A 27,691-nucleotide genomic window follows, 5' to 3' on the forward strand; every position below is an offset into this window, starting at 1 on the left:
AATGACAATAAAAACGGACTGTTCCAGAGAATTGGTTCAAGATATTCAGAGTCGTGGTCCGCCTTCTGCACTAGAGATTCTGAGATAACATGCGCAATTTGGTTCATCAGAAACTTAATATAGTCCATACACACTTTGTATGAACACACACCACTCCGAATCGAAGATGACGTGTCCAAATGGCCCCTCGTTGATCGACAGGGATCCTGCTGCATAACGGCCAGTGAAGCTTCAAGATACAGTCGACTAAGTGGGTTCAGCTCGAGAATAGTACCTCTGCGAGCTCCACTCCCCAGTATTTAACACTTATCAATGCTTCCGATCAGGGATAGAAAGTCTCATGGTCGCATTAGCTCTTCCCCTTTGTTCTCCGTCTCCTTGCCGTATCTTTTGTGACCTTTCCTTCTAACACTTCTCTTAGTCCTTCATTGTAACACTCCATTCAGCAGGCATATTGGGGCCCGCTCCCTTTGTGACGCGCAGCTCGATACCAATGGAGCAGTCCAGCGCAGTTTGGGACACATTCCTCGCTCAGAATGATCGGGTCGAGTTTGTCTGGCTGCAGTTCATTACCTTGACGTCGAATCCCCTCATCCGCATGATCCCCAAAAAGAAATTCTCTGACATGCTCAAGAACGGTCAACTCCTCTCGATGACCAGTGCTGTTCTCCATCTCCTTCCTGGCGACCGGCTCGCTGAGGGTGCCAGCCCTACGGGGAAGCTGCACCTCCGGCCAGATCTTAGCACCGCATACTGTCAGTTCGGCTCAAATGGGACTCGTGCCGTGGTTAATGTGGACTGTGTTGATGAGCATGGCGTCCCCATCGCGGAATGTGCGCGGTCTAGACTTCGCGCATTGCACGATCTGCTGGAGCGTGACACTGAAACCGCTCTCCTGGTAGGGTTCGAGGTGGAAGTCATCTTCCTGCAACCAAGAGAAGAAGGGGACAAGGTTGTGGGCTTCAACGCAATCAATTGCGAGCATTCGTTCAGCAGCATGACTCCGCAAGACCGGACATACTTGGATCTGATCGAGGCTGTGGCCCGTGCATTGGCGACCGTAGGGATCGAGTTGGAACAGTTCCACGCCGAGGCAGCTCCTGGTCAGTGGGAGTTTGTGCTTCCGCCGGCACGCCCTCTCCAGGCGATCGATCTGCTCCTGCGGGCTCGCGAAACCATCATGATCGTGGCCCGAAGCTTTGGTCTACGGGCGACCGTCTCGACGCAGCCCATCCCCGACAAGCCATGTAATGGTGCCCATGTGCACCTGTCTGTCAACGCTTTGGAAGGCCAGGAAGAAGCCCAGATTCTGCCAAGCGTAGAGTCCTTTTTCGCCGGAATCATGACGCATCTTCCTGCAGTCCTGGCGTTTTCGCTTCCCCATGACATCAGCTACACTCGGGTTGCTACGGGGATCTGGAGTGGAGGTGAGTATGCGGCGTGGGGATGGGAAAATAAAGAGGTCGCACTACGCCGAATTCGACACAATCGGTTTGAACTGAAGTTAGTGGACGGCTTATCGAATCCGTACTTGGTTCTGTCGGCAATTCTCAGCGCTGGGATGGACGGGATGGCAACCCACTTGCCCCTGACTGGGGGCCACTGTCATACCGCTGCTGCTCGACTATCTTCGCAGGAGCGTGAGAGCCTGGGTGTCAAGATCGTGTTGCCCACAACGCTAGATGAGGCTTTAGTGGCATTAGAAGCCGACCGTTGCATCCAAACTAGGATGGGAGACTTGGTGTCGGCCTATACCTGCCTCAAAAGAGGAGAGGCAGCATTCCTTCGTGCGATGGACGACGATGAGCGGAGGGGCTGGCTCATTGCCCGGTACTAGAAAACAAATTAGTATCTCGCGCTGCCGACTGTGGGCTAGATCTTACGGTCCCACGCCACACCTTGCTCATCTCATCGCTGTCGAAATTGCGTGTAGGCTTCTCCGTCTATCTAGGCTCCAGATAGTTGTCTGCCATAAACACTCACATTGACGGGCACTCGGTGGTAAGAAAGTAAACTCTATGTTGGATAGACAATCTCACAAGGGATCAAATGGAGGACAGTGAGTAATCTACACTGAGCCAAGGAGAGCCGTAACTGTTACAACTCTGAGGGTGCTCTTGGGAGAGTTATGGGAGTTCACGATACGGGGATCACACATATTTAAGAACTGGCAGTTAGGAGTAGGTGAAATACTTGCAACCAATTTGCAACTACAATTCTAATAGTGGTCGGGAGGGTATGTCGTGCGATTTCTGTTGCACGCTTCTTCACGGGAGCATATATTCCTCTTCCAAAAGCAGTGTCAATCATGTAGATCCCCCCAGTGCACTGCCCCCGTCCTAATAACCCCTCCTGAATTGACCACAGTATATAAGCTTCTGGAGGTGGGGGACTGGATCGTTATCTCTGCATATTCGCAGTAAACCGTTCCGCCCAAATTGAGCTTTGCAGAGAGCTATGGTTGTAGACCAGGACGATGATCTGGATAGAACCAGTGGTGCCTATGTGCTCCCCTCGAGCGAACCAAGTATGGTGACCAAGAAGGCAGAGGTTGAGCTCAACGGCGTTGCGAAGACCCTCCTCGTCACTCTTGTTGCCCGAGCCTATGATTTCTCCACGCCTCAACCCATTTTCGGTGATCCATACGCTCAAGACGTGTTGGAGCGCCTTGACTTCGATGTCACCGCAATGACTATGACTCCTAACCAAATGGTGACCATCGCTGTCCGAACGAGGCAATTTGACCGCTGGACTTCGGACTTCCTCCAACAAAATCCTAACACTACTGTTCTGCATCTGGCATGTGGCCTCGATAGCCGGATGGACCGTGTGAAATGGGGCAAAAACACTCGGTGGGTTGACATTGACCTTCCAGAGGTCATTGCGCTTCGCAGACAGGTTCAATCTACATCCTTCCCTAGTCACGATTACTCTCTCCTCGGAGTTGACGTCCTGAATGAGGATTGGATACATGAAATTTCCACTGATGGGTCGGTGCTTGTCGTGATGGAGGGATTCCTGCCCTATCTGCCTGAAGACAATGTGAGACGACTGATACAACGAGTGTGTGAAAGCTTCCGCCAGGGGGAACTACTTTTTGACTGCATTAATTCTGCTACTCTACAAAGCCTCAATGAAAGAACGCCAATACAGTCCATTCGCAGCACCGGCACCGAGTTTCGTTCCTCTGTGGACGATCCCAAGATGCTAGAGCTCGTCCATCCTGATTTGAAATTGGCTGAATCGATTCGTCTCCCAGAAGCTCCAGGGGTTGAACAGTTCCCTCTTGACTTTCGTGCGCTGATGTATTTACGTTCTTGGGTGCCTGGGGTACGGGACAGCGCAAGGTTCCTGCGCTTCCAATTTGGCGAAATTGGCGCCGTTCCAGATTAATAGCGGACGCTCATCTTGATAATCCTGCAGACAAGTCAGGATAACGGAGCTATATGGATTGAAGATTCTCCACCAACAATAAGGGTGTTCAATAGATGTAATTGGCTGCGCAGGCTCTACTAGCTTGAGGGTCTGTTCACTTCCTAATACTTTGCCATCCCCCAGGTCCTGTACTTGCAAATTGAACCCTTTCAGCTTAGGCGTTTTCCAAGCTAGCTGGGAGCCTCATCACCTACACTCCTGTTCATGACATAACACTTAGGAAGACTATTCACCCTTGCGCCTCTCCAGGGTCCAACTATGTATACTGAGATACTGGGGCAAATGAATTTCAACTACGAAAACGGCCGGAAATGGCAGGCATTATCAATAAGTAGCGAGTTGAGGCAACCCTTCATGCCGGCTGTGTCAAATATATCATGTAGACCCTTGCTGCATAAGGAGATGAAATGACTCTTGAACATTTCGGACGCTAGACTCGAGCCCTGTTTCTATCGTGTAAGCAGGTATAGTGAATATGATTGGCCTGCTGTGTTTCCTTACCCCATTAAATTAATTTATCCCCCTATCTACACTAACATACACCAACATGAGACTTTCACTTCTAGCAACTGTCTCCCCGAACAATCACATTCCAGTTGTCAGAATGGAAGTCCTGTCCGGAAAGCTTTACTCCTCCTCTTTGGCAGTTGTTGAGAATTACCTGGGCTCCATCAGCGATATTGTTGAAGCTGGGAAGAACCTTGGTGAATGTGTTCTGTTCAAAATGTGAGTACAGCGCTTGGATACAGCTTGCTACGAGACTCACATCATTGCACCACCAGATGGCAGCGCCCCATGAGCAGCTGACCCGTCCACAGTTTCCAGGTCCAGGCCCGTTCGAAGGTTGTCCCGAAACCCCACGCAAGTGCTTGATACCGGCTTCGATGTCACCACGGCGCGCCTTTGGCCAGTTGTTGCACTTGATATCGTCCCGTTTGTCAAGTACTGTTGTCTCCCGCTTCTCCAACACAGCGGCAAATTCGTCATCGTAGTTGGGGTTGATCTCTAACAGCTGCGCGTGTACTTGCTGGACTGTTCCGTTGAGGATCATCTTGGGACCTCCTGGCGTCGTCTCAACCTCCCATGAGGGCTCCTGAACACCATATCCAGGGATTGGAGACTCGTCCAGCGCTTGAACCTGCGAAGAGGTGTTATGGAGAGTTCTAGGCTCCCATGATGGTACCGATTGGGGGACTTACGGCAGCAACAAAGCCGGCGGCGAGGATAGAAGCAAACTGTGTCAATCTCATGGTTGCGGAGAGACGTCTAGATTCGAGTACTAGTTATTGAAGGAATGGTGACGAGTCCTGCCGAATGAATTTCTCATGTGGGAGTGACTATCCTCCCTTTTATATTGCTACAGTCACGATAAACAAAAGTATATGTTCTTCATTAGTTTCCACTGTAGTTGGTAACGAGCCAGGATGGGTTTACTTCAAGCCACTGCTGCTCCATTTCCTCGCCCCCAACACCACTAAACAAGCATTCTGAGTAAGTAATTGGAGGCCAATATAAGACATCTAAAACCGGTCGCTGGGAGATCCACATAGGCTGCAGTTCATAGGGTTAGAAATTTTCACGACAATTTTGCCCATATTGATCCTTGACTCATCTGGCAAACCGTTCCTCAGCAAGTTACTGGACTACAGCACATTCAGAGACATCCTCCTCTATTAACAGTAATTAATCGGCCCGGCCGAGTACAACTCCCATGCGTCGAGAGCCAGGAGCCTTCTCAGCAGCTTTCTTCACAAAACTTGCGCCAGAGCCGTGAAGGTCCAGAAACAATGCTGATTATACTCCACCAGCTCAAACAGGACTCACGCCGTCAGCTGCCAAGATGTTCCCACCGGCGGAATATACCGATTCGGACATTTCTTCGCCCAATTTCCGGTTACTTGTGGGGTGATTCTGCAACATTGCTGACAGTGGGGCATTTGGAAATCTTGCTCTCTAGACTCTAATGCCTTCCAGGAACGGATCCCTGGTTGTTCTGGAACCCTGGTGCCTCTGTGGGTCAAGCCATGAACACTAGGGCACATTTGCACTAAGGGCTGCTAGGGCCGTAATTGCATGACCATAGCAATGGTATAGGGCTCTTTGCTAAATGTGACCCACTTATAGAGTCCTCTCGGCCCCCAATTCACCAAGTGGGCTACACGCTAACATGGCCAGCTATTTGTCCCTAGTTTCTTCTTCCCTTTTGGATATAGCTTTTGAGAAGCTAGCTGGGTGACGGCGTCGCCTTCACCTAAATATCCACTCATCAGAGTCCTCGACCCTGCCCAGCACATCGTCGACAATGGAGGCGGCGAACTCATCGGCGGAGCAGCCTTTGGAGCCGGCTCGACCGGTCGCCCAGTCGGAGATGGTTTGTCGCACCGCTGCATATCGTGAGGTCGGCAGCAAGACTACCTCGGGCTCATTGGCATGAAACGCGGTGGTGATGGTGCCTATCATTAGGCAGACCACGCTGACCCCCAAGGGAGCTAACTCCAGGCGAAGAGTTTCGGACAGTTGTGCGACCGCGGCCTTGGATGAAGAATAGACGCCTAGTCATTGGTAGTTGTAGTTTAGCTCAAGAGAAAAATAAGAGAAAACAAATAAAGAAACAGCAAGCTTACCAATCCAGGGAGTATTGACGACAGCGCCCACACTGCTCATATTAATAATGCGTCCCTTGGAACTGATGAGCAGGTCACTGCATGCTTGGATAAGCCGTAGCAGCCCCCACACATTCGCATCATAGACTTTTTTTCGCGCGATCAAGGTCAGCCTCCAGTAGAGGCATAGTGTACCCCGTCCCGGCATTGTTGACCAGAATATCGAGGCCATGGCCATGCTCCGTTACCGCGCGCAGAACCGCGGCAATCGTAGTAGGGTCCGTCACGTCCAGTGGCAGTACTTGTACGTTCGCCAGCGAAGCGAGGGTCCTCGGGACTTTCGCGGTGGATCGGGCCGTAGCGAAGATAAAGTGACCCTGCTGGGCGAGTCCGAGGGCCAGAGCTGCTCCGATCCCGTGAGCCGAGCAGCCAGTAATAAGGACGGTTCTAGGGCTAGAGGGCATCGTATGAGAGAATAATTTTCCGGGGGTGTGGCAGGCGTGGCTAGAAAAGGTTGTGTATTTAGGCAGAGAATACGACGTTGGGCAGGAATGGCAACCAGGGAAGTAAGTTGATGGGATTCTCTCTCCTTTTCTCTCCCCCTTTGTTCTCTTCAGCACAAAAGTACGCACAGGGCCAACATTTCCTGCGGGTCGTACTACACGGGGGGTTGCGAGCATGCCATAGGTGGCGATTCTTCCTAAAGTTAAGAGGCTGGGAGGCTAGAATCGAGGAGTAACTAGCGACTACTTAGTCCCGGAGTGGCTACTCAATCAAATGCTTCCAAAGCTTAGGAGAACTTGGGATAGGGCTTACGGGTGGCCAAGTAACAAAGAAACTAGTTCCACTCTATGGAAGACCTAACATGGGTTTCGTGACATTGTGACGTGACATAACAGTTGGAGATAAAGGGAAGGTCAACTGAAACTAAATATAACATTAGAAGCTGGCTGAAATAGAAGTATCTTATTGGTTTAGCATCCCCTCTGAACTATTTGTGTACGAGGCCAGAATTATACCTTCTCACAGACGGGCAAGTGTCCTGTCGGCTTGAAGCACAGAAAGATGACTTCATCGTATATCTGCAATTGTCCGACAACTGGGGCTAGTTAGCAACGCGCAAAAAAAGCGATATACGGTTCACACCCCCAGCTAGTGCCATCGTGGTCTTCATAGACAGCTCGACGCCGTTTTGGTCGTTATACTGTCAAATCACAGTAAGAACACGAGGTCATCATAGCCCAATATCAACGACCAAGGGTTAGGAATCCTACCGCCAGACCCCAAAGCGGGACGCGCCCAACAAAACAATGCTGTGCCCCGAGAGCCAAAGCCTTAAAGGTGCCTGATCCACGCCGGATCCCACCCTCTAAGGCAATTTGGATCTTTCTTCGTGTGACAGGCTCACATTCTCTAAGGGCATCAATGGCAGCCGGAACGCCGTCTAACTGCCATCCTCCATGGTTGGAGATCACGACTCCATCGACCCCATATTCTATCGCCATTTCAACATCCTCCTTCGTATTTACTGCACCCGTATTGTCAGATTCGAGATATAAGAGTGACACAGTCGAGCTTGCAAACATACCCCCCTTAGGCCATATAGGTAAAAGTCGTGTTTTGACGCAGCCACGGAATGAAGTTCTCCCACTCAAGACTGGCATCTGATCACTTAGCAAGAATGGCGGGGCTTTTTTTTTTGGAATGGGCTTACCATAGGACTTCCCACCATCCTCGTTGAAGAAACTGTCCTTCCCACTGAAGTTGAGGTTTGGCCATGACATATGCTCTGGCAAGACAAAGCCATTGCGAGACTAATTCAATCTCTGGCCAATAAGAGGAAAGTCTACGGACAGAAAGAAGGCCCTATATCCAGCTTCTCTAAGAAAGTATAGTCAGTCCCAAGTAAGCTGGGCCACAGACCATCGCTTCTTCCATCCACACGCTCTCAACTTCTCCATTTAGTCAGGAGTATCCTTCGTGCCTACTGAAACCAGGATCTAGGGAAAGGCACATAACTCTAGCATGGACCGGGTTGCTCTCTCCGAGAATGTGGTGAGAAAATGGGACAAAATCTTGATCGTCTGTGGCGGGTTGTTTGGCTTAACGTTCGCCTTTGAACTAAGGAAGCGAGGCTATGACCATGTCACTGTCTTGGACTGAATTCTTCCTCCAGCTCCAGATAGATCAAGCGTCGATACGTCTCGGCTACTTCGGGCCAACTATGCGGACCCGTTTTACTCCAACATGGCGTTTGAGGCAATGGAACAGTGGGAGGCAGATTGGAGAAAGTATTTCCACCGGAGCGGGTTGGCCATGGTTGCTCGATCCAGCTCCTATTCTTGCATTGACGGGTGTAAACGCACGTTGGATGGTTTCGGAGAGACCGTCGAGCCCTTCCATGGCTCCGAGGATGTGAGACAGATATATCCCACCTTCAATGACGATCCTGTTTGTGGCTACCGGAATAAAGACGCAGGGTGGGTCGATTCTGGCTTCGTGATGAAGGACCTGGTATATCAATGCGTTTGTTCTGGTGTCTCCTTCGTCACGGGGCCAATGGGGACGGTTTCCTCCCTGGTCCTATCTACTGGTCATGCCCACGGGAGATGGGAGTAAGCCGACCCTTTAAGATGTAAATTGAGTACTGCGGAGCAAGCAAAGCTTTAATAGTGACGAAATTCGGGGTATATATGCTAACCGTGGCAAGTTCAAGTAATTGCTGTCTCACTCGTCATCAGAGTAGACTAGGGTATTCAATAATATGCTCATATGGCGAACGAGCCCCTATGTTACTTGTGATCCATAAACGCAAGCTGTAGAGCCTACCTAGATTGACTTATATACAGAAGCCTTGCACGGTAAGCTCAGCTGGTACTATTATACCCGTGAGGCGCTATGGATCTAAAATTGCTTCGCCTCGCGCAAACCCTGCTCGGGTCTTCTCTTAGCTGTGAGACTAGTGAGATCGTATCGCGCGAGGGAATTGCTCGCCACAACGGCCGCCCATTGACTCAAAGAATGTCGCAGCAGTTCAACTTCGGAATCATCTTAAACATCTAGTTGTAAGCGAAGGAGGTAATTGGGTGCCCATTGAGTTTAGAGCATTCGGAGCCGAAAGAGCACGAGCTGAGTGCAGCCAGTTCCCGATGGGGGAAAGAACACGAGAATGATAGGGACCCTACACAAAAGAGCTTTATCTGGACACGTCTAGTAACATCATACCATTTGCGTATCACTGGACGGTAGGACTAGACAGCAAGCGTTGGGGAGTGAAAATTAAACTTCGTCCAACCCCAAGTAGAAAACAATCAATCCATCCCTGTCGACGGAGTTACAACTTCCATCTGGTAAAGTCCGCTATCTCCGTTAGGGCTTCCCGTATAAATCTAGCCTGTGTATCCTTTGGGGGATTACGCTCATACCATTAACTACAGCATATCTTTCCATCCATCATGGGCTCGAAGAAGCTCACCTGGCTCATCACCGGCTGCTCATCTGGCTTTGGCCTGTCCCTCACTCGCGCCGCTCAGGCTGGTGGCCACAGGGTCATTGCCACCTCGCGCAACCCTTCTCGCACCCCCGATCTAGTCGCAGAAGTCGAGGGGAAGGGAGGCAAATGGGTCCAACTCGATGTTGATAGCGCCGAGAACAGCGATGTGATTACCAAGCTTGAGGAGGGCGGAGAACAGATTGACGTCCTTGTGAACAACGCGGGGGGTTCTATTTACGCACCGATTGAAACCAGCACCGATGAGGAGATTCGCGCCCAGATGGAGACCATGTACTTTGGGCCCCTGCGCCTGATCCGTGCAGTTCTGCCTCACATGCGGCAACGTCGATCCGGTGTCATTGTCAACATGAGCAGTGGCGCTTCCCTCGATGGGATCCCGACGATGGGAGTCTATGGGGGTGCTAAGGCTGGTCTGGACGGTATGTCAGATCCTCTACTCGCGGAAATTCTCGTTGTTGATCTTCCTTGTGACTCACAATGGCACTCTAGCTCTCACCAAGATCCTGGCCAAGGAGGTTGCTCCCTTCAAGATTCGTACCCTGACTGTTGTTCTGGGGACTTTCAACACCAATATGCCCCAGTCTGTAGTGCTGGGCAAGACCCCTCTCCCCGACGACTACAAAGGCACCGTTACTGAGCAGATCCAAGAGCTGCTGCTGAGCGGAAAAATTAAGCCCAATGGCGACAAAGACAAGGCCATGCAGGCGTTATATCAGGTTGTAGTTGGCGAAGGTGAAGGCGAGGGACACGAGACGGAGAAACTGCTGCCGTTGGGGAGTGATATGACTCTTCGCCTCAAGGGAGCCAAGGAGTATCTCGACCACGCCCTGGAGGTGTTTGACTCTGTGACCAACAGTGTTGATGTGGTGGTGGACAAATAGATTTTATCAAACAATTAACAAACCAGAAAAAGAAAGAAAAAGATAGGCCCGAACCCGGGATCGAACCGGGGACCTCGCGCAGTCAATGCTTTGGGTGAACCCCTGGAGATGTTGTTAGTAAATTGCAAGCAAACGAATCGGTCACTAATGGGAGGCTTACTAAGCGCGAATCATACCACTAGACCATCCGGGCGGTGGATGTTTTCTTCTTCCAAATCAGCGTAGATAAAAGAAAGACACAAAGGGGAATCTCCAACAAAGAAACACACCTGCCAGCAAACGCAGACTATTGGAAGAGAAAATGGTACAATTAATCCGTGTTTTCTCCCTTGGAAAGTATTTTCTGTCATACTTGAAGTTCTGATTGTAATGGTTGCGACCAGTTGCTGAGCCACGAAGTTCGGTGCTGGCTTCTCCATGTATATATATTGTAAATTGGGGTCCATTGCCCCATTGCACCTTCTCGTGAACATACGACCCCCGACCGCCAAAACTTCCCCAGAAGATATTCGTTCTGCTCTTTACACTCTTTGACACGTACATATCAACGCAACAAGCATCCAGAACCCCAGGAGACACGAGTTCGGGTTCTACACGACATCCGTGTCGCGTTTTGCGCGAGTGGTGGTCGAATCAATAGACTGCCCCTTGTAGCAGGCGGTCACAGCCTCCAACGCGATGTCTGTCCTCAGGCATCCCCCGTTCTACTTGTCTTGTCCGATGTTGAATCTTTCTTTGCTTTTCAGTCTAGACTCTAGGCAGTGTAGCAGCCTGGATGAATCGGTGGAAATGGTCTTGTCATCGGGTGGCCAGGCCACTACGCGGTGACATTCGTCCATTCGTCCATGGTGTCAAAGGTCCAGTCCTATCAACGTCAAGGAGGTTGGGTTCGTTAATCTCCGTCTTCCAAAGACAAAGCCATAGCAAGGACGGTGGTATATCATGTAGGGCTTCAAAACACCATAACCATCCCATGCTCCCGACATCCCCTGGATGTCAATCTCAGCCTCGGCATTTCTAGCATTCTACTCATTGGGTCCCGAACCCCCGGATACCTATTAGATAGGCCGTGCTAATTGGGCCTCAGGATGCTGAACCTGGCCAAGATGATGCGTGCGATTGGCCCACCTTGTTAGCTCACCACGCGATTCTCATGTTGACCTGCTTCAACATTGACCTAAAATAAACGAGTGGCTTTTAGCGCAGAGGAGTCCAATCACTCCCAGAGCCAACCCACCACCTGGACATCCTACCACAGCCTTGCGGGGTAATGTTGACCTATATATATCTGCCGACTGGGGGATCTCCATCGCTGTCGCAGACAAGACTTGTCAAACCACCACACTGCGGAGAGAAAGCAAACATGAAATTGGACCCTCGTGCAGCAACGGTGCATGATGTTGACGACCATGACAATCCCATCCTGCATAGCAAGCGATCGGCAACGCGAGTGAAAAAGGAAACATCACCATCGGCGATGCGGAAGAGCACTGTCAATCACGCCATACCCCCCAGGGGCATTATCGGCGAGTCCATCATCAGCGGCCCCATCGAGCACATGGTCAAGGCGCTTGGGACGCACCGGAGCAATCCGCTCACGATCTTTACAAGGGGTCAGGATCAGAGCCGCGAGTGGAATGAGATCGGGGGATGTCGGTTTCGGAAGGTTTTTTTTACGGGTAGGGTGCTACTCCGCTGGTTACCTCACTGGTGAAAAGACAGAAGCTGAACAGGCCCTGAACGTCAGATGAGACGGAAGTTTTGAAGCCCGATGCAGTCTATGAACGCCAGCGGTCCGTTCGTCTGACTGCGTTCATCCCGAAAAAGGATGAAACTCACCCAGACCCGAGGATCTATGTGGAACAAAGGGTTTACCGTGGAGGACAGGAACAGATCGTCTTGCATGAACTAGGCTTCAGAGGACGCATCCAAGTAGGGGTCGAGTATGTATTCGCGGGATGTGGAGATGAACACGTCAACTGGGGGAAGCGCGATCTTCTGCTGCAAGTCCAATCGGTACGTTGGACACATCTCTGAATCACCTAGCTTTCTTATTTACAGTAGCAAACAGCTGGATCAGGATATATTCGATAGCTATATGCACCGAGCGAAGTACTACGGATACGACCACACGTACTGCGTTTACGTGAATAGACACATGGTATCGAATGGGGTAAACCATAGGCTACCCATCCTGGATCAGAGGAGACGGTCGCCCTGCAACATCTGCTTTGATCCGGATGATCTTCAGGCTTTGTTGAAGGCCAAAGGTGTATTGCAATTCAATTGGGAAGGGCCCTCGACGGCAGAGATCGAGCTCCTGAAACTGCGTTTGCGCGGGCTTGGGGATTGTACGGAGGATGGCATGGCTTCGGGCGACCTCCATATCCGTATCATATACAAGCCTTGAAATAAGGGACTCGGATGCGCTTTATTCCTCCCAATATTGGTTGGAAATGTGTATTTGCAATGATTACCGTGTGATCAACTTTCATCTATAGTCAGAGTATTGTTTGTACCCGACAATGTCCATCTAATCTTTGATTCAGCCACAGTTTGGACCGCATATCCACACTCAGTATGGCCGTGTCCATTTATTCTATCTTTAGATGAACTCCCCATCGTTGGAGAACACGAACGAGGGATGGAAGAGGTCCGCTGTGGGACGGATTCAACAGAGCAACGATACTGACTCTTCCCAATCATAGCCTATACCGGAGATAACCATTACAGCAGGTATTTTCGACTTAGTTTAGATGATCACATCTATTTCGGGCGATGCCCCATGTTTCTTTAGACACAAGTTGGAATGAAGAAGCAGTCTTGACGTGGACACCAGCAGCAGCTCCATTGAAGGCTCATCAAACGCCTGCCGTTTTCCCAGCAATCATACTTTCCTGACCTGACGAAAGATGATATATATAGACAACCCATTAAGAACTGTTTCTATGGATAGGGGTCAAATGCACATTCAACGGCCCCCGTTGCCACATTAAAATGTTTTTCTGCCGAATCCAATCCTGCGAATCGTCTGACAGCTTCATGTCAAAGTTGAAGATCATGAGGGCTAAAATCAGGCGCATCTCGCTATACGCGAGACTGAAAGAGGATCGGTCAGTTATCATCTGTCACTGGAGCCGAATAATCTACTTACTTGCGACCTAGACAGCTTCGGGGACCAATATGGAACGGTTGGAGGACGTCGCGTCGATCATGCAAGAACCGAGGGTCCCGGAGGAATCGTTCCGGGTGGAAAGTATGTGGATCTGAGAAATACTCCTCCCGTCGATAGAGAGCCCAATGATGAATCGAAACGTATGTCTATGCAGCCGATATTAGCCATGAACGGACCCATCAACCGGATTGCAAATACTCTTGCTGGAATGCGAGCTCCTAAGATTTCCGCTCCACCCTTCGGAGTGACCCGAGGAGGGCCAACAGCACCAGGTGGATACATGCGCAATGCCTCGTCCAGACAGGCCAGCATGTACGGTAATTTAGCAACTGACAAGAGGTTGATCTCCTCCTCGCTGTTGAAAGCCGATCGCACTTCCTTTACCAGAGTCTGGTAGGCTTCCGGGTTTTTGAGAATGAGATATGTGACGCCGGAGAGCAAAGTAGCCATCGTCTCGGAGCCGGCGATAACCAAAGTCTCAGCATTCGCGGTGAGTTTGTCGACGGTCAAATTCTGGAGTAGCTCGTTAGTAGCTACCCCAGATCATCCAAGGGAAGTGTGTACCAGCTCTTCTTTCTTCTTTAAAAGCCCTTCGATCAAGTCAGGCCGCTCCTCCGCAATTGCCATCCGACGAAGCATTTTTTGCCGTGTGAATTCATTGAGGCGCTCACGCCTCTCGCGCACTGATTGGGGTACCAAGGCCAGCAAGACCTGTTTGAATAGGGGAGTGAATGACAGGGCCTGGAGAACAGTGGCGAAGCGTATCGCCATAAAGATACTCTCAATCCACTCGACGTAGCTGGAGCCCTTCAGACAGCCGAATGACTCACCGAATGATAGATCGCCGATGATATCAAAGGTTGTATAATTGTACCAGGCGGAAAGATCAACGGCCTTCTCTCCGCATCCAACTTTGCACAACCTCTGCAGCAGAAGATCAACATACCCCCGGATCATCGGCTCTTGATCTCTCATCCCCTTGTCGGAGAAGCTATGGGCCAATTGCCGCCGCAGACGACTGTGCTCTTCGCGGCTCTCATTGAAAATATGTGGTTGGTCATATTCCAGAGGTCTGTAGAACCAGCTAGCCTTTTCTAGGTACAAGCCTCCCTTGTTGTGGCCCAAGATATCCTTCCATGCGTCCGGGTGGGAGAAGGCTAGCTCGTCGGGGGCGATCCGAACAATGTCACCATAGCGTTGATGGAAGTCGAGCATATCAAACGGAAGAGTGCCCTTGAAGACACGGATGAAGTACGGGAGCCGTGAGGCGGCGTGCGATAACGGGCCAGGATACCTGGCCAGCGGATGGAAAAAGATATTATAGACAGCATTGCTCACCACGTAAAGAGTGATCTGGGTCGATTAGAAAGAAGCACCGCCATGTGTATAGGGCGAACCTACCGCTGCCGCACAAGTCACCGCCCATGAGATGGCATTGTGAGAGATATGAATACTGCTCAACATCGTAGAAATACTCTAGGGAGGATGTTTGTCTGAGAAGAGATCGTAAGTGCGCGATTCAGTTCTACCTCGTACAGTACCTACCTACTCCTGCCCACAATCCAAATGGTTGCATTAATGATGCCAAAGGGTCTCAGTATTCCGATCTAGTAACCTGCAGGAATTAAATAGCGTAGTGGGAAAGCGAACGTTCCCCGTCACCGATCTTCGCGCTTGGACCGTGGCTACACCACAAGCAGATTCTCACCTGCACCAGATGTTGATAGATTAATTAGTTACCATAGATCAACCTCACGCAACTCTTAAATTTCCAGGAGTGATATCTCACAGTAGTCTATGGATTATTCGCGCATTGCTGTCTATCGATCGTAATATAGAATCTTTAGGGCTCTAAACGGAGCTCAATGAAATCATTGACTTTGATTGATTGCTGCGCGGTCTAGGCGGCTGAGGCTACTCAGGCCCTAACTACTTTCTGTCTAGATCTTTTACTTGGCATTCCCTATGTATGCTTATTGGACTATTTGTTGACCGGAGAACTGTTCCGCAGACCCATTGGATTCTGTGGATGAGACCAGTCTTATCCGCATGCGGCGAATAGGTTTATTTACCACAGTTGAGATACACGTCTCTGTCCCATTTCAACCAACCTTCACTGACCGGGCGTTGGAAGTAAAATGTGTACACGTCACACGTCAGCCAGCCTTCAACTCGAGAAAATGTGGAGATCGAAAGCCAACGGAGGAGTTGGGCCGGTATGCATCAAGGCTACCCTGCCCTTCTTTTCCCTCGAGACAGCTCTTCGGCATTGATCGTCGCTCCAATAGGTCCATCATACAACAGAACATGTCATTATGGTTACATGGTATAACCCATTTGTGCACTGCTTACATTAAGGGCTGTCTTTAATAATTTTGGCTTCCGTTTTCATGCGCGCACTGGTAGTCTTACTATCATCACTGCAAAAGTTCAGTCCCTAAAATGCAACATTCTACTGAACTTTCTTTCAATAAGATCGAGCATTCCCTACACCTATTCTGAGGACCTCAAAAATTACATAGGTCTCCCTTTCTTTGTTTTCGCGGTAGAATAGAGAGACAATATGGATCCCAAGTCCACGCTCCCTACCAACTATACGCTGAAGATCAAGAATCGCCTCAATGCCCAAGCAGATCATCGCCCATTCTCGGCGCGCAACACGAATCCAGAGGCATGGCGCCTGGTTGTCGAAAAGGGTCTTGGGCGTTTAAAATGGAAATATCTGACTTCCCAGAGTGAACGGGATTCTCGCCCACAGGATCTTGTTTCGCGATTCTTTCTAGGACTTCCTCTGGTTTGTGCATAATTTCATCTCCTACCTTCTGCTGTGTGTCCGCTTGTCATTTAATCTTATTTTAATCTTATTTTAATTTTTTTCTTCTTTCTTTTTCCTTTCTCCATCTCAATCTCTGAGAAAAAAAAAATTAATACTAACTCAATACCAGTCTATTCTAGATTTTGAGCCAGCAGAGAGCCCATCTCAATCCATATCCAATGGCCTGCGATTTCATAGCCGTCTCCAAGTCGCTGGACGGGGCTGCTGGGCGGCTGACTTGCAATGCATTCTCTTTGTCACTCCGATGCTTATCATGTCCTGGTACATCACTGGTGCGGAGATTGATGAGGCGTACGCAATTGAGATGGTCAAATATCTTTTTCAAAGTCAGGACCCAACGGACGGTGGATTTCCTACACACACCGGGGGTAAGACCACGCTTATGGGCACCATGTTGATCTATGTTGCTCTTCGACTAATGGGCGTGCCCTCGGACGAGGAGCACCTCATTAAAGCAAGAGCATGCTTCTTGGATATGGGCGGTGCGGCGTATCTACCCAGCTGGGCAAAGTTCTGGCTCGCTCTTCTTGGCTTGTATGGTTGGGAAGGAACCGACCCTTATCCCGTCGAACTCTGGTAAGGCTCATTTGACCTCTACCTCTTTCGCTTCGTTTCTATCTAGAGTACCAGTTTTTATTAACAATTCTCGTCACAATCCCAAGGCTCCTCCCAGAGTGGACCCCGATCAGCCCATGGAGATGGTTCAACATTGTCCGCCAAGTCTATTTGCCCATGTGCTATCTCTCTAGTAAAAGGTTCACCATCCCATCAAACCCTCTTTTAGATGAAATTAGAGAAGAGATATTTACGCAGCCATATTCGTCTCTCGACTTTGCCTCTCTGCGTGGATCCGTCCTCGAGTGTGAGCGTCACCAGCCGCAGGGCCGCCTTCTGCGCACGATTAATTGGACCTTGTCCAATGTGTGGAATCCGTGGTTACGTCCCAGAATCCTGACTGAACATGCCGAGCGAACTGCCTTGGAAGTTGTGAAGGCGTCCGATAAAACATTCAACAGCACTGGAGCAATCAGTTTGGACTGTTTCTTGAATATGATTGTCTTCTATTGCGAGGAAGGGCCCAACTCCAAGAGGGTACAACAGAATCAAGACATAACTCTGGAATATCTTTGGATCAGTTCACAAGGCATGCAATCCCAGAGTATTCATGGCGGCCACGTTTGGGAGACTTCTTTTGCCCTTCAAACTTTTGCAACGTCCGGATTGGCAGACCATCCAGACCTGAGGTGCTGCATCGAAGATGCCTACAAATTCCTGCTTGAGCAGCAATTCCTTGAAGATTGGCCTGATTCACCTCCATGCTATCGTCCCAGTCGCCTAGGCGGGTGGCCATTCACCACGAGATATAATGGAACGACGTGCTCGGACTGTACCGGGGAGGCATTAAAAGCTATTCTGCTGGTGGAAAGTCAAACGAACATTCCTCGGCTTAGCACGGAGGGGAATATCCGGCTAGGAATCGATAATCTGCTCATGATCCAAAACGCAACTGGAGGGTATAGCGCTTTCGAGCCCATTCGCAGCGGCCCTTTCATGGAATGTTTGAATGGAACTGAGCTTTTTGCCAACGTGATGACGGAGTATGATTACACGGAATGCACGTCGTCCTGCATCACTGCACTGAGCCTCTTCAAGGAGCGCGATAGCACCTACCGAGCAGAGGAAGTGGCTCGCGCCATTGACCGTGGTGCGAACTTTATCCATCAGAACCAGCATCCTGATGGAGGTTGGCTTGCCTCTTGGGGGATTGCTTACACTTACGGTGCCTTTTTTGCCATGGAGGCTCTTCACTGTGTAGGGGAGACATACGAAAACCATCTTGTTGTCAGGAAGGGGTGCGACTTTCTCATTGGCAAGCAAAAACAGGACGGCGGATGGGGGGAAACCATTGAGGTACGTCATCGAACTATTGAGTAGCGTACATGACTGCTAATCCAAACCATTTCCAGTCCATTCTCAAGAAACGGTATGTGCAAGCAGAAGCATCCCATGTGGTTCAAACCGCCTGGTGCTGTATGGCACTGCTATATGCCGACTATCCCGATCCTGAGCCCATCAAGAGAGGAATTCAGCTTATCATGAGCCGACAAAAGCCAAATGGCGAATGGGAACAGGAATCAGGCGTGGGAGCAGGAATCTTCACCTGGTAAGTCATGGAACCCCCTGAGGAATGAGATGGGATCCTGATGATGTTCGTTACAGTCAACTATTATATCATAATTATACCTACTCGTTCCCTATCAGGGCCATTGCCCTCTACAAGCAGAGATATGGCGACGAGAAGCTGCTCTGATTCAGGCAGTATGCGTATCCAGTACTAGATTGCACTACAGTCAGAGCATGCTAATATCACTTAGCTACTCGCGACCGGCTCGCGGTTAATCACCCGGTGAGATAAACTCAGTTTAATTAGCGAATAGCATACGGAGCGCTTGGTGAGAAGGTCAGACCCTCCACAAGAAAGGTAGTGCCCTCATGCTAGAGCGGAATGCTTTCAGTAGCTTTGTCAAAAGTATCTTGATTCTTCACATCAGCACGTTGAGGTCCAATGGCACCCTGATCCAAAAGTGGTGATCTACCAATTCTCTCTATCTTTAGATCAGTAGAGTAAACAGTGCTGCACCATCACCGGTCTGTGACTGAGCCTCCACTAAAAGGGCAGTGCAGTTTCGCCTTTGATTCCCACCAGTTTTCACCTCTCACTGCCTTGTTCTATGTATCTTCAAGCATCCTCATGATGGCCTGGTTCTTGGTAAACCAGTCCCAAAGCTGAGCTCCGGAGAGATCCATTTCCACCTCCACATCCCCGAATGCCGTGTTCTGTAATGCCGTGGGTGCGACCAGCCCATCGACAAGCCCCATTCTGTCCCCGTCAGCCTCGCCATGTGATGAGATGTGTCCAGAAGAATCTGCAGTGTTTGTGGTCCCTGGGTCTCCCATGATTCCTCTAGAGTCTAATACACCAAGCCCAAGACCGTTCGAGGCCGTTCCGGCGAACGAACAGATCGGCATACTCCTGGCGAGCTATCGACCCCAGGCCCCCCGTCCGCGCGGGGTTTGACCTCGAGATATTTGGCTGCGACGTCATACAACACCCTGAAGAGGCGATGTTGCTTGCTGCATGTGCTATGTGCACGGGAGTTTGATGTAGGCTTGAGCTTCTCGACGAGGCCTCTCATGTGCTCGAGGTCTGAGACTTCGGGCATTTCGATGATGTGGCAAAACAGAATGATGAAGAGGATGAAGGGAGACTGGGTGATGGTCCTGGATCGCCCTGTCAGAACAATCTGGTCGACAACAAAACGAGGTATTATCGAAACCAACCAGTTGATGTATGCTTCCAGGAACACCGTCTTCTCTCGCGCCTTTGTTATCACCGCGACGCATCGGTCGTGTTCTTGAAGGGTATCTCTGGCGGCATCGATGCATTCTTGACAAAATGCGGACATCGATGGGCACCCAGGGGCAATGCTCCGGTAGATGAGCGTAAGCATAGAAAGGCCGATGACTCTATCGGAACGTTTTGCAATTTCGTGGTAATCCGGTCCGAGAACTTGCCCTTTGCTCGCCTCGTAATGGTCCTGTGGCCAGTCAGCCGTCAGCATAGTCTCGAGGAGCGATTGGGACAACTGCATCATCCTAAGCAGGTAGTCGGAACGAACTCACGTGGATGTCTTGCGCATGTGGCATGGCAGTTTTTAACTCCGACGCAAGAGCCCGGGCATGAGACGTCCGGATGTGCGCAGGCTGCCTGAGGGCTCCTGGACTGTAGATGTCGTCGTATATCCGGCCCTGCATGCTGGCCATATTGATCCAAGCCCAGCGTGGTCCTACTGGACAAGGCGACGAGCGCCTTAGATACCGAGTCAGAGAAGCCCATTCAGGGCGCGCTACTGCAGGCAGCGTCATCCTGCAATCGTATCACCATTGCGGTGGCGCATCGCCTTGACCGTTCGCGACGCTAACTGCATCTTCGTCTTCTACGCTGGCAAGGTTGTGAAGGCCGGGACGCACAGCGAGCTGGTTGGAAAAGGAGGCATGTATGCCAAGAAGTGCGAGGCTCAGAAGCTTGACGGCACTGCATGATTATCTCACCCAATGTAAGTGTTTATTCAACTATAAATATATATAAAAATCTACAAGGGAATCGCTCATTTTCATAAGAAGAGATCTACAAGATGTATCTAATCCCTGTATGGTTTCCTCCCAATCCGCCAGCTTCACCTTGATCGCTCTCCTGGGCCATGTCGAGACGCCTATTCATCCGGGCATGGACCATCCGAATGACAAATGCTAGGATTGCGACCAAGAGCGCGATACCGGCCGTCGCACTACCACCCGCGATGTACCGCGGACCGGCGGACGACGGCCACATGTAACTGCCATAGATGGATGCCGTGTTGCCAATCATGTTTGCCGTCGCGATCGCTGCGGACCGTTTCACGAGGGGCCGGGGGAAGGAATTGGCCACCCATGCGATAATGATCTGGTAGGCGGAAACGGCGCCCATCGGCATTCTACACAGTCAGTCCTGTCGGCCTTGAATGGACAGTGATACATACAGAAACATGCCAAAGAACTTGGCACCGATATTCGTGGTCGCGGTACAGATCACGCATCCGACTACACTGACGAGCATCAATGATATAATATGCAGACCGCGATCGTTCGTCCGGCCTGACGACCATGTCACTAGAAGAGAGACAATAAAGGTGGCAATCCAAACCGGCGCGGTGATCAACAAAGTCTCGATATTCCCATAGCCGAGCGTCTGGACAATCGTTGGGAAGAAATACTGGAAGTTTTGCGACAGGAGCGAGGTGTGTTGGAGCAAGATGAACAGGTAGATGCGCTTGTCGGAAAATACCAGCCATAGCGCCTCGCGGAGATTGTTCGACTTGGCTTCGTCGGCTTCTCCCGCGTCATGGATGAGGCGCCATTGCGCATATAACTTCTCCGTCTCATCAAGCCAGGATGTGGTGGCAGGGTAATTCGGCAGAAGGAGACTGGACCGTTAGCATTTTCTTTGAGAAGAAGTACAATGCACCTACATGGACACCAGCGATATTCCCACAGTGACGCACCCTTCGATGATGAATAACCATCGCCATCCGGATATGTTATGGGCACCGTCTAGATTGCCCAGGACACCGGCACCGATCAAACCGCCAAATGCGTTGGCCAATGAGCTTCCGGCGTAAAACCAGGCAATTCGATGGCTCAGCTAAAGACGAGTCAGCATTCGGATCAGATCTGGGGCCGATGACCCTCGAAGCATACCTCTTGGCGGGTGTACCAACTCGACCTGATCTGATCAGCATTGTCCCATTCGCGGCCGATGTCGAATTACATGAGCATAATGGCCCCAGGAAAGAACGGGGCCTCCACAAAGCCGAGGAAGAATCGTGCGAGGACCAAGCCTGTAAAGGAATGAGTGGCAGCCTGACAGGCTGATATCACCCCCCAGATGGCCATTGTGATCCCCAGAAACAACGAAGGCCGCACCCGTGTGAGGAGGAGATTAGACGGTAGCTGCATGAGAAGGTATCCCACAAAGAGGATGCTGGTCGCGAGATTATAGTCTGTCCCTTTCATGTTCAGGTCCTTCTCCAGAGTGCCCAGTCGGGCTTGAGACAAATTGCTACTTTGTCAGTTTCGCCGCGGTGGATGAATGAGGAGTGTACCTACTTCCGATCCAGAAAGTTCAGCAAGTACATGACGATTAGGCATGGCAGGAGATGCACATCCACCTTGCGGAGGAGCTGTCGGGTCATCTTCCGGTGCCATTCCGGACTTTGGGAGACGTAAGTCTGATAAATCACATCTTGTTCGGACTGCTCAACCTTTTGAGCATTCTCATGATATTCGGCGAGAACTTCCTCCTGTTTTGTCATGTTGGGTGGTTGAAAGAATCATATCAACCGGAATGACCCTGGATTTAGGATGTGTGGTGACTTTTCAATCGGCGCATGTCCGATTTCCCCGCAATCGCCGACGCGGGGGAAGCTTGCTCGGGGTAGCTTTGCCCCGGATCTGCCAAACCAGCACTCTGGATGATATCCACTACGGCGCGGGGTGTCTGGCCTTATATTGGTAAACGTGTTCGGGGTCTTCCTCGGCCATGTTCTACTAGTGCCTACATGTATCAAAGAGGCTCATTGTGGACACACAAAAACCCTTCGTCTCCACCAACCTTCCCTGGTATGCTTTAGTTCAACTGAGGTCGCTGTGCCATCGAGGACTGGCTTCAAGATGCGAAGAGCATAGTTCACGGAACTAAAGCCGGTAGCAAGAAACTTTTATCCCGGGATGGATAGCTATCCTTCTCTGCTGCCATCAATGCAGAGGTATGGCCAGTTGCAGGATTTAGTCCAAGGAGACAGTAATTAGGAAAACCACTGATAATAGAGCGTTCATATGTGCGGGGTCCGTCGTACCGCTTCCAATGCATTTCTAGAGTTCCTTCCTTGCCGTGCACGCTCATGTATGGAGAAAACTGGTTGGTTTGGTAGCCAGTGGCCAGAATGATGACATCTGCAGGGATGAATTTGTTCTTGGTCTTTAAGCCACCCGGAGCTATCTCGATGATTTTAGCGTCAGTCATATCTACATTTCGTTGTGTAAGGACTTGGGATATTCTGGATCAAAGATCCGTCGCTTGCAGCCCACATCATAGTCCGGGATTAGGAGGTCATGATATTTCTCTGGGGCAGTCTCGCGCATATACGTCTCTGTCACCTTCCTTCGGCTCTCGCGGCGCTTTGCGGCCGCCTTTGTCATTGGGAATAAACGAAAGTCATTACCGGCCACCAAGAAGCTATGAAGACGATGGAGCGCCGTGGCTAGAGGAATGAATTGGAATATCCATTGGAGAAGAGGAGGGTAGGTGAGGTTGGCAGCTGGAAGTACCCAGTGCCTGGAGCGGATGATCTGGTGGAGTGACTCCGTCTTATCAACAATTGCAGGAACAATTTGCGCAGCCGTGCCTGGAGTGTGTTAGCCTCATGGGTAATATCTGGGGCCACAAAAACAAACATCCCTTCCCAAGCACAACAATCTTCTTTCCCTCGAGAGATACATCATGTCTCCACCTTGCCGAGTGGAAGATGGCTCCTCGAAATGTCTCAGCACCAGGGATGTCACAGGGGCGAGGCTCTACCAGCTACCCCGTTGCAGCAAACAGTATTTGGCACTCGTGATAGGAGATATCCCCCGTTGTAAGGTTAACAAGGGTCAGACACCAAAGATTTGCATACTCTCTCCAGACATATTCCCTGACTTCAGTGGAAAAGCTCATCTTGCCCCTCTGGCGGTAGGCTTCGACGGCTTCATCTTGGTATGCTTTTATTTCTTTGTATGAGGGCATCAACTTCGTCCATCTAGGATTTGGATGGAATGAGCATGAATAGAGCGCGGATGGGACATCACAGGCACAGCGTAGACTCTACGGTTAGGAAAATTATGTCAAGCTGTGTGGTGAAGTATACCTGGGTAGGAATTTATGTGACAAGTGCCGCCACAATCGCTGTGACGTTCAAAGAAACGAACGTCTTCAAGGGAATACCATCTCTTAAGCATCACGCCTAATGCAATCACAGAGAGACCAGTTCCAATACATGCGATTTGACTGTACGGTGGGACTGTGAATTTCCCTGCTGGGTCACTCATAGTGGTGGTGACTTTGGCTGTATAGGGAGACCTAGCTGCGGTCTTTTTGTCTCTGTAATACTTTCCCACCGTTTACATGATAGCCTACCTCATAGAAGTGAGCTCGTCAGATGATCCCCTGCATGATGCATGATGTTTGTCTAGTGTCCAGCTGGCGTAGGCTCCTCCACGGCACTTGATTTCTACCGAGGCTAACTGTGGAACGGATCGGTTCCGGTATAAGGATTGCGGGGTCGGCATGCACCCGCCTTCCAGAGTTCTATCAAATATCCAGAACCTCTGCGCCCAGCTTGCCCGATAAGTGTGTAGAAAATGGCTCGCAAATTGTCCCCTGTGGGGGGTCTACAGGTTCTCTTCAACTTCGTATTTTTCGTCTTGCCGTCAGCGACGGGTAGGATTGGGCGAGCCATTATCAGGGCTTGGCTGAGAAAGCTACCGATGAAGCCAGCTATCTGGAATGGATTTGCTGGTAGTTTGATGCTCAATATCCCTCCAGTGCAACTTCAGGCGATCCTACCTTCGACCTTTGACGCGTATAAAGAATGGATCACTTCGAGGGGGATTGACATTCGTGTGGATGTTGTCGCTGATAACTCCACCAGGGTGCTGTGGGTGGGCCCCCGAGGAGGGAAGAAGGTGCTCCTTTTCTTCCATGGTAATGTCTCCTAGCCATTTCCTACTATAACAGTTCTAACAACTTGTAGGTGGAGGATATGTGATGCCACTGTCCAAGGCCCACCTGGATTGGGTGGAACATATCCGAGAAGAAGTGTGCAACGCTGGTATCCAGCTTAGTGCGTGCATTCTTGAATATGGTTCGTACAACTCCACGGTAAAAGCATACACCTGGTCGAAAAGCTGACATCTCAGACTTGATTCCTATGCATTCATATCCTCGACAAATGCTGCAGGCAATATTGGCTCTGAAGCACCTTTTGTCCGCAGGCTATGAGCTGTCTGATGTAGGTGGTCGGATGAAGATATGTCTGAATAATAAGCTCACATCAAGCTCATTAGATTATATTCGGAGGAGACTCTGCGGGTGGTCACCTTTCTCTGTCTCTACTATCGCATATGCATCATCATCGTCCATTTGAGGGCCGTGAAGACTGTCACGTTGATCGACATCATGGGGTACGAGGCTGCTTCCTCGTGTCCCCTCTATGCTCATTTAATTTCAATACTCCCTCGTACAACAAATGGTTCAGCGTCGATGTTCTTGGAAAACAGGTAGTGAGTAAATGGGGTGAAGACTTGGTAGATGGCTCTCCCTGGCAGGAAGAGATTTCTGCCGGGAAAGGCTGGGGTATGGCACTAGATGTCCCGGAGAAGTGGTGGGAAGGTCTGGACGCGGCTGAGCGTATCCTTCTCACTGGGGGTTATGAGGAGGTCTTTAGCGATCATATTCAGGAGTTGGGGGCCACTCTTCAGAGAAATAGTACGGGTGAAGTGGAAATCTATATGGCTAACGAGGCCCACGATGGCCCGCTCATGGATTTCGCGGCTGGAAGACCTCCAAGTGAGACGACGAGAACCATTACCCATTTCATTATATCTAGCTTCAAATAGTGATCCATGACACAATCATGTCGAGAAATAATTAAAGTACTGAGACGAAACACTATGTAAATACGCCTTTGATGTTACATTTGGCGTTTCGCGTCTTCCAACACTCCGAGGCGAGCTCTTTCCTCCATGATCAGTGCCATATGCTCCTGGCTTCTTGGCGTCACCTCGACCGGGAATGGTTCGTCTGTCATATGGTGGTTCAGGCGTTTCGAGTCGAAAGCGCCATTCTGTACCGTCAGTTATTCGATCTCCCACTCGTAAGCTCAGGGCGTCTACTTACTGCTTTGTAGTTGTAGCAGAAAGCTAACCGAGCTATATTGATGAAGAGGCCCCTGAATGCCAATATGTACCCTACGCATATACGCCGGCCACCACCGAATTGCCAGAGGCCATGGGCAGCATCGGTCTCGTGGCCGTCAAGCCAGCGCTCGGGTTGGAATTCTTCTGGATCGTCGCACTCATTGCACACAGGGATCTCATTGATCACGAACCCAACTCCGGCCGGGAAATGATAGCCTTCAAATTCCATATCTGAAGTCAATGTATGGTCAGGTGTAAAAGGAAAGATAGGGCGCCATCGGAGTAATTCCTTGATCATGGCACAAATATAAGGCAACTGTTCCATATCGTCGATACCAGGGAGGCGCATCCCATTTGAATGACAAAGGCGATCTACCTCTTCCCTTGCTTTCTGGAACTTCTCCGGGTAGCATAAGGCAGACATCACAAAGATGTTCAACACTTCTCGGGTGGTATCACTCCCTGCCTCTAACAATTGAAGTGCGACGTACATGGCATCCCTGTCGTCCCCAGTGAACTTGGTATCCGGATGGAGGAGAACATCGCGCACCCATGATGGAGGGGCAGTACCATTTTCAACCTTCTCTCTCGCCGGTATCCACCACGACTTGTAGACTTCTTCATTCCAATCCCCGAGCCTCTCCCAATGTTTACGCCAGGGCTGTAAGAAACGAGGAAGCTTGTCCAGCTCGGGAAACCAGTCAACCAAGCTGCTGCCGATGCTCCCAATGAAGTAAGTGACCACATCTTGAAGATCAGCAAGCTCCTTTCGGGTCTTCACCAGCCTTTCGCCCAGGGCAATACGATGCACCACAGAGTTGGCATATCGGTAGTGATGGCGGTACCAAAGTCGGGGATAAAAGTGATATTCGGCGAGCATCTGTGTGCTCTCGAGCTCTTGCCAGGAACCGTATTGCTTTAAAGCCGACCCACTGAGAAGGGAGTGCATTACTCGCCTTTTCTCTGTCCATCCCGAGGGAGGTAGCAGCAGGGAACGAACGTCCGTTTCGGCTAACGATGCCGCTGGCTATAGGCATGGGGCTTCTGCCGTTCGTAAGAGAACCGCGCTTCGCAATGATCTCGGAAACCACGCGTTTGCTGTTCAACAGAACCCATGTCTTTGATCCAAGGTGGATTGTTGTCATTTCGCCATATCTGGCGAGTTCATTATGCTATGCAGTATTAGCTTCCATTTGTTAAGCCAGGAGCAGATATCTAAACCATCTTGTAGTCTTTGTCACTGCGTGCTTTATCCAATACCCGCAAACTGCCAAATATTGGGATTCCACGAGGGCCAGGCGGGAGATTCCATTTCTTTCCCGGGGGTGGTTTTCGCTTTCCAACAGGCGTAAAAATCTCCTGGATTACAAGGAATGTTGTTCCCAGGCAGATCGCGAGAGTGACGAGCGTAGCGGCGAGGGGATGTGCAGAAACAATGACCGAAAGTTGGACATGGATAGGTGTGCTCATTGTACTAGTTCCTCTGTTTATGAATGAATATATTTCCTTGCTATTATGGGTGTTTTTAAGTGCTTCGTTGAAGCCATGTTGAGAGACCGGGTGTGTTCCGATGCTTACTTCGCCACCGTTGCCGTTGCCGCTGTTGGGCGCACGGGGCCCATATGCTACTCTGGATGTCACAGTTTACTTAAGGCTACATACATTCCCATCTGTGGACGATGTTAGCGGCAG

The 27,691-nt window shown here is 50.3% G+C and overlaps 15 protein-coding genes and 1 non-coding gene across 16 annotated transcripts; 7 read left to right on the forward strand and 9 right to left on the reverse strand.

Annotated features, from left to right (window-relative positions):
* Positions 1-493: 493 nt before the first annotated feature.
* BDV37DRAFT_279041 (FluG family protein) lies at positions 494-1,837 on the forward strand (the record flags this gene model as incomplete). Its single annotated transcript, XM_032086238.1, has 1 exon — positions 494-1,837. One exon carries the CDS (start codon positions 494-496, stop codon positions 1,835-1,837), a length of 1,344 nt encoding a protein of 447 aa, XP_031945875.1.
* A 620-nt stretch (positions 1,838-2,457) lies between these two features.
* Positions 2,458-3,393, forward strand: BDV37DRAFT_279042 (class I SAM-dependent methyltransferase; the record flags this gene model as incomplete). The annotated part of the gene is made up of 1 exon (XM_032086239.1): positions 2,458-3,393. The coding sequence occupies one exon, from the start codon at positions 2,458-2,460 to the stop codon at positions 3,391-3,393; it is 936 nt and encodes a 311-aa protein (XP_031945876.1).
* Positions 3,394-3,997: 604 nt separating this feature from the next.
* BDV37DRAFT_296014 (uncharacterized protein) lies at positions 3,998-4,685 on the reverse strand (the record flags this gene model as incomplete). The annotated part of the gene is made up of 3 exons (XM_032090018.1): positions 3,998-4,150; positions 4,202-4,573; positions 4,635-4,685. The coding sequence occupies 3 exons, from the start codon at positions 4,683-4,685 to the stop codon at positions 3,998-4,000; spliced, it is 576 nt and encodes a 191-aa protein (XP_031945877.1).
* Positions 4,686-5,682: 997 nt separating this feature from the next.
* BDV37DRAFT_279044 (uncharacterized protein) lies at positions 5,683-6,502 on the reverse strand (the record flags this gene model as incomplete). The annotated part of the gene is made up of 3 exons (XM_032086240.1): positions 5,683-5,987; positions 6,060-6,136; positions 6,234-6,502. 3 exons carry the CDS (start codon positions 6,500-6,502, stop codon positions 5,683-5,685), a joined length of 651 nt encoding a protein of 216 aa, XP_031945878.1.
* Positions 6,503-7,051: 549 nt separating this feature from the next.
* On the reverse strand, positions 7,052-7,822 carry BDV37DRAFT_279045 (FMN-dependent dehydrogenase-domain-containing protein; the record flags this gene model as incomplete). Its single annotated transcript, XM_032086241.1, has 5 exons — positions 7,052-7,137; positions 7,185-7,242; positions 7,313-7,566; positions 7,627-7,695; positions 7,753-7,822. The coding sequence occupies 5 exons, from the start codon at positions 7,820-7,822 to the stop codon at positions 7,052-7,054; spliced, it is 537 nt and encodes a 178-aa protein (XP_031945879.1).
* A 463-nt stretch (positions 7,823-8,285) lies between these two features.
* Positions 8,286-8,657, forward strand: BDV37DRAFT_279046 (uncharacterized protein; the record flags this gene model as incomplete). Its single annotated transcript, XM_032086242.1, has 1 exon — positions 8,286-8,657. The coding sequence occupies one exon, from the start codon at positions 8,286-8,288 to the stop codon at positions 8,655-8,657; it is 372 nt and encodes a 123-aa protein (XP_031945880.1).
* A 509-nt stretch (positions 8,658-9,166) lies between these two features.
* Positions 9,167-10,433, forward strand: BDV37DRAFT_296017 (uncharacterized protein; the record flags this gene model as incomplete). Its single annotated transcript, XM_032090019.1, has 2 exons — positions 9,167-9,971; positions 10,042-10,433. Exons 1-2 carry the CDS (start codon positions 9,494-9,496, stop codon positions 10,431-10,433), a joined length of 870 nt encoding a protein of 289 aa, XP_031945881.1. The 5' UTR covers positions 9,167-9,493.
* Positions 10,434-10,478: 45 nt separating this feature from the next.
* On the reverse strand, positions 10,479-10,626 carry BDV37DRAFT_t32. The gene has a single exon. It is a non-coding gene; the product is annotated as a tRNA-Thr (tRNA).
* A 1,170-nt stretch (positions 10,627-11,796) lies between these two features.
* Positions 11,797-12,843, forward strand: BDV37DRAFT_279048 (uncharacterized protein; the record flags this gene model as incomplete). The annotated part of the gene is made up of 3 exons (XM_032086243.1): positions 11,797-12,112; positions 12,181-12,449; positions 12,505-12,843. The coding sequence occupies 3 exons, from the start codon at positions 11,797-11,799 to the stop codon at positions 12,841-12,843; spliced, it is 924 nt and encodes a 307-aa protein (XP_031945882.1).
* Positions 12,844-13,261: 418 nt separating this feature from the next.
* Positions 13,262-15,072, reverse strand: BDV37DRAFT_296019 (cytochrome P450; the record flags this gene model as incomplete). The annotated part of the gene is made up of 5 exons (XM_032090020.1): positions 13,262-13,532; positions 13,588-13,754; positions 13,858-14,121; positions 14,173-14,961; positions 15,010-15,072. 5 exons carry the CDS (start codon positions 15,070-15,072, stop codon positions 13,367-13,369), a joined length of 1,449 nt encoding a protein of 482 aa, XP_031945883.1. The 3' UTR covers positions 13,262-13,366.
* Positions 15,073-16,171: 1,099 nt separating this feature from the next.
* Positions 16,172-18,755, forward strand: BDV37DRAFT_296021 (terpenoid cyclases/protein prenyltransferase alpha-alpha toroid; the record flags this gene model as incomplete). The annotated part of the gene is made up of 5 exons (XM_032090021.1): positions 16,172-16,402; positions 16,554-17,020; positions 17,107-18,355; positions 18,412-18,608; positions 18,665-18,755. The coding sequence occupies 5 exons, from the start codon at positions 16,172-16,174 to the stop codon at positions 18,753-18,755; spliced, it is 2,235 nt and encodes a 744-aa protein (XP_031945884.1).
* A 419-nt stretch (positions 18,756-19,174) lies between these two features.
* Positions 19,175-20,269, reverse strand: BDV37DRAFT_279051 (uncharacterized protein; the record flags this gene model as incomplete). The annotated part of the gene is made up of 3 exons (XM_032086244.1): positions 19,175-19,325; positions 19,424-20,043; positions 20,129-20,269. The coding sequence occupies 3 exons, from the start codon at positions 20,267-20,269 to the stop codon at positions 19,175-19,177; spliced, it is 912 nt and encodes a 303-aa protein (XP_031945885.1).
* A 364-nt stretch (positions 20,270-20,633) lies between these two features.
* Positions 20,634-22,456, reverse strand: BDV37DRAFT_296022 (putative MFS transporter; the record flags this gene model as incomplete). Its single annotated transcript, XM_032090022.1, has 6 exons — positions 22,151-22,456; positions 21,813-22,103; positions 21,743-21,767; positions 21,514-21,686; positions 21,025-21,468; positions 20,634-20,979 (listed from the first exon to the last, which is right to left on the reverse strand). The coding sequence occupies exons 1-6, from the start codon at positions 22,354-22,356 to the stop codon at positions 20,634-20,636; spliced, it is 1,485 nt and encodes a 494-aa protein (XP_031945886.1). The 5' UTR covers positions 22,357-22,456.
* Positions 22,457-22,525: 69 nt separating this feature from the next.
* BDV37DRAFT_296024 (flavin-containing monooxygenase) lies at positions 22,526-24,130 on the reverse strand (the record flags this gene model as incomplete). The annotated part of the gene is made up of 7 exons (XM_032090023.1): positions 22,526-22,572; positions 22,656-22,703; positions 22,760-23,042; positions 23,132-23,448; positions 23,498-23,624; positions 23,691-23,906; positions 24,011-24,130. 7 exons carry the CDS (start codon positions 24,128-24,130, stop codon positions 22,526-22,528), a joined length of 1,158 nt encoding a protein of 385 aa, XP_031945887.1.
* Positions 24,131-24,442: 312 nt separating this feature from the next.
* Positions 24,443-25,699, forward strand: BDV37DRAFT_279054 (alpha/beta hydrolase; the record flags this gene model as incomplete). The annotated part of the gene is made up of 4 exons (XM_032086245.1): positions 24,443-24,785; positions 24,835-24,945; positions 25,001-25,092; positions 25,148-25,699. 4 exons carry the CDS (start codon positions 24,443-24,445, stop codon positions 25,697-25,699), a joined length of 1,098 nt encoding a protein of 365 aa, XP_031945888.1.
* Positions 25,700-25,773: 74 nt separating this feature from the next.
* Positions 25,774-27,469, reverse strand: BDV37DRAFT_296025 (cytochrome P450; the record flags this gene model as incomplete). Its single annotated transcript, XM_032090024.1, has 4 exons — positions 25,774-25,926; positions 25,980-26,962; positions 27,000-27,171; positions 27,221-27,469. 4 exons carry the CDS (start codon positions 27,467-27,469, stop codon positions 25,774-25,776), a joined length of 1,557 nt encoding a protein of 518 aa, XP_031945889.1.
* Positions 27,470-27,691: the final 222 nt, after the last annotated feature.

Source organism: Aspergillus pseudonomiae (assembly GCF_009193645.1).
Source record: "Aspergillus pseudonomiae strain CBS 119388 unplaced genomic scaffold BDV37scaffold_6, whole genome shotgun sequence".
Taxonomy (NCBI): Eukaryota; Fungi; Ascomycota; class Eurotiomycetes; order Eurotiales; family Aspergillaceae; genus Aspergillus; species Aspergillus pseudonomiae.